The sequence below is a fragment of the Ursus maritimus genome, assembly GCF_017311325.1.
Source record: "Ursus maritimus isolate PB19 chromosome X unlocalized genomic scaffold, ASM1731132v1 scaffold_X1, whole genome shotgun sequence".
Classification (NCBI taxonomy): domain Eukaryota; kingdom Metazoa; phylum Chordata; class Mammalia; order Carnivora; family Ursidae; genus Ursus; species Ursus maritimus.
The window spans coordinates 114,875,629-114,885,666 of NW_024423319.1; the positions used below are offsets into that span (position 1 = coordinate 114,875,629).

The 10,038-nt window shown below is 47.8% G+C and overlaps 1 protein-coding gene across 2 annotated transcripts; it reads right to left on the reverse strand.

Moving 5' to 3' along the window:
* Positions 1 to 207: 207 nt before the first annotated feature.
* TCEANC (transcription elongation factor A N-terminal and central domain containing) lies at positions 208 to 8,742 on the reverse strand. 2 transcript variants are annotated; one of them, XM_040634439.1, is made up of 3 exons: positions 8,598 to 8,742; positions 6,609 to 6,735; positions 208 to 1,291 (listed from the first exon to the last, which is right to left on the reverse strand). In XM_040634439.1, the coding sequence occupies exon 3, from the start codon at positions 1,281 to 1,283 to the stop codon at positions 234 to 236; it is 1,050 nt and encodes a 349-aa protein (XP_040490373.1). In that variant the 5' UTR covers positions 1,284 to 1,291; positions 6,609 to 6,735; positions 8,598 to 8,742; the 3' UTR covers positions 208 to 233. The 2 variants fall into 2 exon arrangements, with proteins under 2 accessions (XP_040490373.1, XP_040490374.1); XM_040634440.1 differs by having other exon boundaries at positions 8,493 to 8,644.
* Between the last annotated feature and the right edge of the window lie 1,296 nt (positions 8,743 to 10,038).

The window sequence follows — 10,038 nt, forward strand, 5'->3', positions numbered from 1 at the left end:
CAGGGTCCTGGGATCGAGCCCTGCATCGCATTGGGCTCCCTGCTCAGTGGGGGGCCTGCTTCTCCCTCTCCCCACCTCCTGCTTGTGCACTCTCTCTCTAACATAAAATAAAATCTTTTTTATTTTATGTAAAAAAGAATACAGTACATGTAAGATTTTAAAACCAAGCATAAAAGGGGGCACCAAAAAACCAGTATCACTCGGGTCTTGGTTAGGAGAACATTTATTTAGGGTCACAGGCACACCCACTTGCTATGGTACCACTGCTCCCCGCATTCGTTACAGATCACATAGGTCATCATCTCTCCGTCTGCATTTGAACTCCGCACCCAACCCGGCAGGAACAGTGTTCCTCTGGCGATTACGGTGACCTTGCAATTGAACTTCTCACAGCGTCTGCATTTTATTTTCTTGGTCTGCGTGCCCTCAGTGGCTTGGGGAAGGTGGCGCTCCTGTATGCAAGATTCCGTGTAGGAGGCTCTCAACTGCTTCAGTTCCTTGCTTGCCATTTCCATCACCGTCATTTCGGCAAATTCTCTCGGAGACGTGGTCCCAGAGAGCAGGTTCTGTTGCAAGTGAGAATTTTGGGGGTTCTTCAGATTGGCAACTTTGCTTCTAACACAAGTTTTGTACTTTTTGAGGTTCTTCGAATGGAGGGTAAAAATGTGCTCTTCAATTTCTCTTGCCAAGGTTTGCCACAAATCAGCCTTGGGCGGATCTGTGCAAGGACTCGTTAAAGCTTCATAAAGAAGCTCCGTGCATTTAGCTCTCACAGGCACTGTGGGGTCCAGCGACTCACGGGATCTCTGGTCGCTGGATCTTGGGTCACCACCCCTGAAATGCTCACCCCTGGGCTCCACCTGACTCGTGCTATTTTCAGGCCCGAGCGTTTCAGCGGCTCCTGCCACCTCGGGGGATGATGAATTAGAACTGCTGCCGCCGGATACCTCACCCTGAGCCGGGTCACGAGAAAGTCTTGCGTTTTCGTCCTTTCTACCCGCAGGGCATGATCCAGGGCTGTCCCTTGGTGTGAAGTGGAGATCCTTATAAAGAGCTTTCCACCCTGACAGCAAACGCTTGGCTTTCTTTTTCAGCGCCCCCGCAGGGCAGTGTTTGAGGACTCTGTACACCGCCCTGACCACAGCGGTCTCCTGGAGATGCTCTTTGGTCACATGAAGAGTCTCCAGCTCAGTGAGGTGCTTGCCAAGATCCTCAAAATGCCTTTTGGACATCAGTTGCTCAATAAGGGAGGCTCTGGCAGCTATCTGCTTCTTGTCAGACATCTTTACAGCTGCAAAGAAAAGAGAAAAGAGGTTTCTGGGTTTTTTGTATTTTTTTTTTAAGCTTGCGCCTGCCAGTCGCAGCTTCCTGATAGCAGCAGAGCGCTGCCAGTTACCTACGCGGCCTTTCTGAAAGTTATGTAACAGAAGTGGGCGTGGCCGGTTAGCAAATGGAATCTGCAGTGTGGTGTGGTTCAGTTTCAAAAGGCTGAGTCCGGGTTGTTGGAAAAAAAAAAAAAAAAAGGGCAGCACTGCAGCCAACTTCCGCATTAACGGTTGCTTAAGAGCAGCTCGCTGGAAGAGCTCTAGAACTTTTTCCATCTCAAATTTTACAAATCAATGATCTTTCCGGATCCAGATCGGTCAATTGCTTTGGGTCATGTTGGGCACGAAATCATGTCAGTGTCAGCATCGACAGGGTAAGTCTGAGCAAGGCTGGGCTGTTTCCCCCCATATCCTACTATATAGTTGAACTACTTGCAGATTTTATCATCTTAAGTGGTACTTTTCTGAATAACAGAATGAGAAACAGGGTAATAAGGGGATGCCGTTTAGATGTCCCAAGGAATCTGAAGAAATCGCAAGATAGTATAGGCTGCAAGGCAGCCAGAACCGGATCTGATGGGCCCCAAGAGTCAACGGGCACTGTGCCGACATCCAAGTCTTCTGGAAAGCAGGGTAAGGGTTCAGACCAAGCGATCCGGACAATTTATGACTTTGGACCAGCTAGTCTCTAGGCCAGTTTGCTTCCATTACCTTTTTCGTTTAACTTTGAGGTACAAAAAGTTGCTTGATGATTGTATCTGTGTGACTCTCATCCTGGGCAGGTAAATGTTTACTTTATCTAACCAGTCTATTTTTCTCTCCACATAATGTATACAACCTTGCTATCTAATCCCCCTGGATCTACACCTGCCCATCTGGTCTAAATATGGACTTAGGCATCTTGACGCCAGGGACCCTGTCTTTTCAAAAACTCATGGGCTTCCGTTTCATAGCACTTGATATTGAATGCCCATCACTGGGGTGCCTGAGTGGCTCAGCTGGTTGGGCGTCTGACTCCTGGTTTCAGCTCAGGTCATGATCTCGGGGTTGTGGGATCGAGCCCCGTGTCAGGCTCTGCACTCAGCAGTGAGTCTGCTGGAGATTCTCTCCCTCTCCTTCCCCCTCTGACCCTCCCCCTGCTCACATGTTCTCTAAATAAATAAAAATAAAAGCTTTAAAAACAATGCCCATTACTAAGCACATAGTCTAATACATCGAAGCGAGCACAGAGAGGATCGATGCAGTCTTCTTAGAGACCATCGACAAGTTCTATAAAATGCAATGTCCTTTTAGTCAGTGATTCTACTTCTGTAGATTTATTTTAGGGAAATGAGAGATGTGGAAGCTGTACATGTAAGAGAATTCTCTTCCAACTCTGAAGAAACTGTAAGGTCCCAAATGGTTAAACTTGCACACAAATGTTCACAGCAGCATTATTCTTAATAGCCAGAAAGTGGAAACAACCCAAATGCCTGTCAACTGTTGGATAAACAACACGTAGCCCATCCATACAATGGAATGGTATTTGGCATTAAAAAAAACAACAAACCATGAAATTCTGATATATACTACAACATGCATGAGCCTTGAAAACACTACGCTAAGTTAAAAACACAGAAGACCCCATATTGTATGATTCCGTTTATATGAAATGTCCAGAATAGGCAAATCTCTAGAGACAGAAAATAGACTGGTGGTTGACCAGGGCTGGGGCGGAGGGATGGGGGGAGCCAGTGGGGTGGAATGAAAAGAAGGTGGCTGCCAACGGGTGCAGAGTTTTTCTTGGGGAAAGCGAACAATCTTCTCTAAAGTTGACTGTGGGGATGAACTGCACAGCTGCAAATATACTAAAAATCACTGAAGTGTGCACTTTGAGGAGGTGAACTATACGGTGTATAAATTAGAGATGAATAAAGTTGTTACTTAAGAACAGCATATAGAGTCCGATCCAAATTTTGCTTAAGAATCACATGTGAAGAGAAAAGGTCAAAAACAAATATACAAAATTTTAGACCGTGACGTTTTCTGAATGGCAAGATTTTAGATGATTTTTGTTTGTTCTTTTATTCCTTCTCGTATTTTGTATGATGAGTATGTATGATTTTCCTAACCAGAAAAGTGATTCGTCCAGTATCGTTTCATGACAAATTCCACATATTTACAATGTTTGCCTGTTGCAAAATGGCACGGTAAATGGATCAGTCTTCTTCCTTCCCTCTGGAATCAGAATATCATAAAGGTGCTACGTGACCTGTGGCCTTGCCTGTAGATTAGCATTCACGATTTCCTAAGAAGTCTATTGCTGAAGGGCGCCTGGGTGGCTCAGTCAATTAAGCGTCTGCCTTCGGCTCATGTCATGATCCCAGGGTCCTGGGATCAAGCCCCACATTGAGCTCCTGGCTCAGTGGGGAGCCTGCTTCTCCCTCCTCCCCTTGTTCCTGCTCTCTCTCTCTCAAATAAACAAAATCTTTAAAAAAAAAAAGAAGAAGAAGAAGAAGAAGTCTATTGCTGAGTCTAAACCAGCTGAATTTCCCCTCCAACAGGAAGAGTTAAGTACCCTCAGTCACAACTGTGAGGTTCCTATGGGTGTTCCCCTGCTGGGCCAGCTCAAGGATGACCCAGACTGTGAGTCTGGCATTTTTGCCACCAGAGGGAGCTGGGGTGGGAGCTGGCATGTAGACAACCTGGGCAGTCAGTCACCCAGTGAGCCAGGATCTTAACTGGCTATTTTTCTCATGATCAAGAATCAGTACTTCAAGATCATTGTTTTACCTTTTTTACAATTCCAGACTGCAAACAGTGAAGGAGGTCTTCCTAAGGATCAAAGGCTCAGTAAACAAAGAACAAGCAAGGTAAAACACAGGAAAATTAAAAATACACAGCCTCCATTGCTGAACTTTTCTCTTAGAATTGTCTGCCTGACATCCTGGGATCTGGTGGAAGTCACGCAGCCAAGTGATAAGGTTTCACGGTGATAAGGTTTCAAGCTGCTTAACACACTGGAACTCTCCCCAACTTGTTGGGAAGTTTCCTAACAAAGAAGAAATAGTCATCTTGCCTGCATTCCATATTCATTCTAGAGGCATCACTACTGAAGAAATCAGGATTGAAGTGTGCCAGATGTTGGCAAGGTGGTTAATAAGATTTCTCAACAAATGCTGGGTCTCAAGGAGATTCTGAAGGGGAATTTGACTATAGCTTTGGGGCTTCGGTGCAATGAGAACAGCAGTCAGTCCTACCAGAAAAACTTTTTGTTCACTTCTGTGAATCTACAGACGTTAATGTAGTCACACATAAGCACTCTGCTCTTTATTTTATTTTATTTATTTATTTATTTTTAAAGATTTTATTTATTTATTCAACAGAGATAGAGACAGCCAGCGAGAGAGGGAACACAAGCAGGGGCAGTGGGAGAGGAAGAAGCAGGCTCACAGCAGAGGAGCCTGATGTGGGGCTCGATCCCATAACGCCGGGATCACGCCCTGAGCCGAAGGCAGACGCCTAACCGCTGTGCCACCCAGGCGCCCCTGCTCTTTATTTTATATGTCCTTTTATTTACCTCTCCTCCATACTTTTCATTTCTAATTGTGGTGAAATACACATACCGTAGACTTACCAACTTAACCATTTTTAAGCGTACGGTTCAGTAGTGGTAAATACACTCACGCTGTTGTGCAACCCACTCCCAGAACCCTTTTCCTCTTGCAGACCAAACTGTGCCCGCATGAAACAACAGCTCCCCGTTCCCTTCTCCCCCGCGGCCCCTGGCAACCATCATTCTACTTTCTGTCTCGACGAATCTGACTACATGCTGCACCTAAGTGGAATCATACAGCATTTGGCCTTTTGTGTCTGGCTTATTTCGCTCAGCATAACGTCCTCAAAGTTCACCTGTGTCGCAGCAGGTGTCCTGGATTACTAACATTCCGTTGTGTGTACAGACCACGTGTTCCTCATCCATTCATCATAAACACTCGGGTTGCTTCCACCTTTTGGCCATTGTGAATAACGCTGCTATGAACATGGGTGTACAAACATCTCTTCGGGACCCTGCTTTCAATGCTTGTGGGTAAATATCCAGAAGTGGGAATTGCTGGATCATACGGTAATTCTATCTGCAATTTTTTGAGGAACCGCCATACTGTTTTACATCCTCCTCCATATGTTTAACAGCATCTAAATCCTGTCAAACTTTCTGTTCCCCCTGTCCCCCCGGGACGGTGACGTGGATATAAAGCATTTATTGCCCTAGGAGGGTATACTCTGAAAGCAACTGAGATAGAAAATTTTGAGCGCTGCCATAAGAAGACAAAGGAAGCGGTGTTTACAGCTGATGGCGCACAGCTCTACAGAGTTCATTCAATAAACACTGACTATGTATCTAGGACTTATCAGATGCTGAGCCTAAACACAGCCTCTCCGCCTTGAGGGAGCGGACGGCCCAGTGGAAGGAATACGGACAAGAAACTGGCCACTTAGACACAGGGTGTCTCCAAAGGACAGACCCGGCCACGAGAGGACACTCACAGGAGGAATACGGGCACCGAATCTGGGCTTCCTACCATCTGGCAGGTTCTAACTGCGTCTTCACTGCGTCCGTTCTGACTCACGGTACTTCGATAGAGGGATCACCCTCTACCACAGACCTCACCACGACATGCCCTCATTTTCCCACTTAAAGCCCTTCGGAGGTTCCCCTCTGCTCTCAGGACAGAGCCCCGAAGTCCTTGGCCAGGTGATAAAAGCCCGCTTGCAGCCTCCTCCGCGAGCTCGCTGACCCACCGACAGGCACTGCCCATCTCACAGCTCTGGGCCTTTGTGCCAGCAGCTCCCTGAGCCAAGCCTAATTCTCACCAGGAGTGGTTGTCAGTCCAGACTATAAACCTGAATCGGATGGAGAAATTAAACAGCAAAACCAAAAACAACGCCAGGGCCTCGTCCCAGACAGAAGGGATCAGAATCCCTGAGGGGAGGCCTGGGCATTTTCCCAGCTGTCCAAGTGACTCTGATTTAAGCCGGAGCCGCCACCACTGCCCTGTACACGCGGGCACGAGACCTTCCCACCGCAGGCCCGGCTCAGTTACGCTGCCGTCAGCCCAAAGACAGCCCCGGACCTGCTCCTAGACTGCTTTCGGATTTTGCCAGATGAGCCCCATTAGGAAATATTAAAAACACCTGCTCTGCGCTGCTCACCGGAGAACCTTCCGTACAACTAGAACTGGTGGTTGCAATGTTTTAGGTGTCACAACGCACCCAATTCCCCGCACTCGTTACCTCTCTTACCTCGTCACAGCAGCAGGCAATGTACACTTACTGAACTCCACGCGCCACACACATTCACGTCCTCTCCATCCTCACGATGACCCCGAGTCAGGTATATGGCTTGTCTCCAACTTACGGATGAGGAAACCTGTTAAAAAAACATCAAATATTTGCAGTGTTTTTCTTCATGGCGTGTCTCCCATTAAACATTTTTTTTTATCGTCTGCCATCCCAAGACCATAAAGGAATGATGTCTGTTTCACTCACTGAGACAAGCACCTGGCCAGGGCCTCCTACTCGTCAACAAATGTGTTTTTGTTGAATGAGAAAAGCGCATCCAGAGCGCTCCCTCTCCTCTCTGCTCTTGCGCTTCGCTCCTTTCACTACAGACCAGCTTGCTTGTACCCATGGCACCTAAGCCCAGGGCCCCTCAGCTTCTTCCACAGGAGCCAACGTCATCTCAGTTCAAGTTCAAAAAGTCGTTTAAACGAAAAAAAAAAAAAAAAAGCAGCAGCAGCAGCAGCATGGTGCCCACTGTGGGCTCATCAAGCAGACTCCAGGAGTCAAGCACTTGGGGATAAGGAGGGTCAAGAAGGTATAGTTCATAGAGGTGAGGGGTGCTGAGCATGTTAGGTAAGTTTCTTGCCCATTCTGGGCCTCAATTTCCTCTTCTACATCGGGGAAATTCCACATCTAGGATTAACACGGGAAATGAGATAGTCCTTATAAACTCCTTAGAACCATGCCCGTCACACAGTAAGCCCGCCTGACAATTACACAGGACTAGAATTAAAAGATTTACATGACACATATCTACCATTCCAGGCGCTGTTCTAGAACAAGGGGCGGCTGACTTTCTCTGTAAAAGGCCAGATAGTAAATATTTTCAGCTGCGCAGGCCACCCGGTCTCTCTATGGACTGCTCAGCTCTGCTGCTCTTGTAGCAGGAACAGCAGCCATAGACAATGCATAAAACAATGAGCATAGCTTTGCTCCAATGAATCTTTTTTTCAAAGACAAGGAGGCTGGATTTGGCTGCAGGCCCTAGTTTGCCGACCCCTTTCTAGAGCAAAGCTATCCAACAGAAATATAACGTAAGCCGCAGATACAATTTAAAATTTTCTAGTAACCACGTTAAAAAATAAACAGGTAAAATTAATGACATTTTACCTAACCGGTGTATCCAAAATACTGCCATTTCAACATGAAATCGATAAAAACAAATTAGTGATATTTTACATTCTTTTTTTCATACTAATTCTCCAAAATTCGCTGTTTGACACTACCACACATCTCAGTTAGGACTAGGAACATTTCAAGTGTTCATTAGCCTACATAGCTAGTGGCTACCTATTGGACAACACGGTTCTAGAGCATATGCTAATATGGGTAATGCTTACATACACACCTATACCCCTAGCTTCTGGATACATATCAAAAAGAGTTTATTCGGGGCAGGCAAGAGCATGGCCTTTGTTGACTGAATGCATATAGAAGCTTGTAAGTATTAACTAATATGGGCAAGTTGCACACATCTGCCCACATCTGGCTTAAACCCCGGGGAGAGGGGAGATCAAAGAGAGAGGCCTTCCTCTATGGAGAGAACTGATGCCAAATGTTGGGGCGCCGCAGTTTCTGAACAACCCCTCAACACTGCGCTAGTACCCTTTCATGTTAGGATGATCCCTAGCACGGGTGCAGGGAGTGGAAGGGATCAGCCCAAGGGCCCGCTCTGGCCCGGGTTCGGGTTCCGGAGGGTGGGGCGGGGCGACAAGTGAAGCCAGGCGCAAGCCGTCCCAGTGGGCCAGCCTGGCACCCAGCACAGAAGCGGCGGCGGTCCCGAGAGATCTGCCCACCCCAGCGACTTCAGGTGGAGACGAGGGGCGAGGGCACGATAGGACCTACCCGACCCAGGACGCACCGAGGGCACCCCCCCCCCGGGGGCCGTGGTGGGCTTTCCCGAGCACCGGGGGGGCGCATAAACACCGAATAACCCAGGGCGTCGCTCACCGACAAGCGCAGAAGCCTGGCAATCCCGGGAGACCCCCGCGTCCGGAGAGAGTTTCCGGTACGCGGGGCGGGACCACCAAGGCTCAACCAATCCAAGCCCGCAGACTAGAGAGCGCTGTCCCAGGCCCTAGCGCATGCGTGCTAGGTGAAAGGTGTCTGCGCAGAGCGACTAGCGGCGGCGCGTCCTGTTGCGCCGCTGGCTGCCGGATGACCACTGGCCTGGCTGACAATCTGGCAGCAGGGTCTGAATTGAAAGAAACTACCCCCAGTAATGCTTTTCAGCAGCAAAGTTTGTTGAACTGTACGTCATACGCTTTCTGCTTTCATTCAAGACATTACTCAGCGAAATGTCGACAAAACTTTGGCCCAAAATGCGATTTACTTAATGCAGTAATTAATTCGACAAGTAGTTGTTGCACCCCTAGCACACATCAGCTGATATGAAGGTAGTAAACATTAAGTAGCCACATGCGTCCTGCACTTCTCACCTGAACACACCCTTCCCCTGCAAGGGTCCAGTAACATCAAAGTGATGGTAAAACTAGAGACTTTATTTTCCAAAGGGTATAGCTTTAGGATTGCTTCTATCACAAGACTAAGTGAGACACACTATAAATCTAATTTATTGAATAGGCTCTTGGGGGCGCCTGGGTAGCCTTAGTGGGTTAAGCTTCTGCTTTGGGCTGGGGTCCTGATTTCTGGGTCCTGGGATCAAGCCTCTCGGCAGGCTCCCTGCTCAGCGGGTAGTCTGCTTCTCTCTCCCTCTGTGCCTCCCCACTGCTCATTCTCTGTCTCTCTCAAATAAATAAATAAAATCTTTGGGGAAAAAACGTAAATCTCTTGAATTGGTAGGCTGGCTGGGGCAATTACATGTACTCGATACCAGCTTTTAGGTAATGGGGTCCAGGTGATGGGTTTGAGCCACCCAGGTTTCAGCCCACCTTCTGAACAGCCAATTGGGTGCCGCCATCTGCCCTAGGCGGTGGGGGGGGGGGGCAGTCACAGGAACAAGCTGGGCTGATTGCATACCCATCCCTGGAATGTGAATTTTGAGCAGAGTAATGTGGAGACTAGTATGTTGAGAGATCATTCCAGTAACGTTGGCATGCTGATCAGCAATGGCTTCTTTCCACAGTTCTGCTCTCGGCTGGGAGCCCATTTCCAAGGCTGGATTGCTGGTCTTCCCATGCACCTGCACACTCCTGTTTCCTTACCATAACTTCCCTTTGCTGTAAGTTGGCTGAGGTCTGGTTCTGTTGCTTGTTACCAGCAAACACTAACACAGCCCCCGTCTGAAGAGAATCTCTGATCATAGATGGTGCTGAAACTGCCTCCTTACTCGTTCCTTCGTATTAAAGCACTGGAAGCTGCTATTCTAAAAGAACAAATATCAGAAAGGTTACACCTGCAGCTCTTTATTTCCCACACCTGAGTTATCTTG

Coding starts and splice junctions, on each gene's coding strand:
- TCEANC (XM_040634439.1), bottom strand. CDS start 1,283: ATGTCTGACAAGAAGCAGATAGCTGCCAGAGCCTCCCTTATTGAGCAA.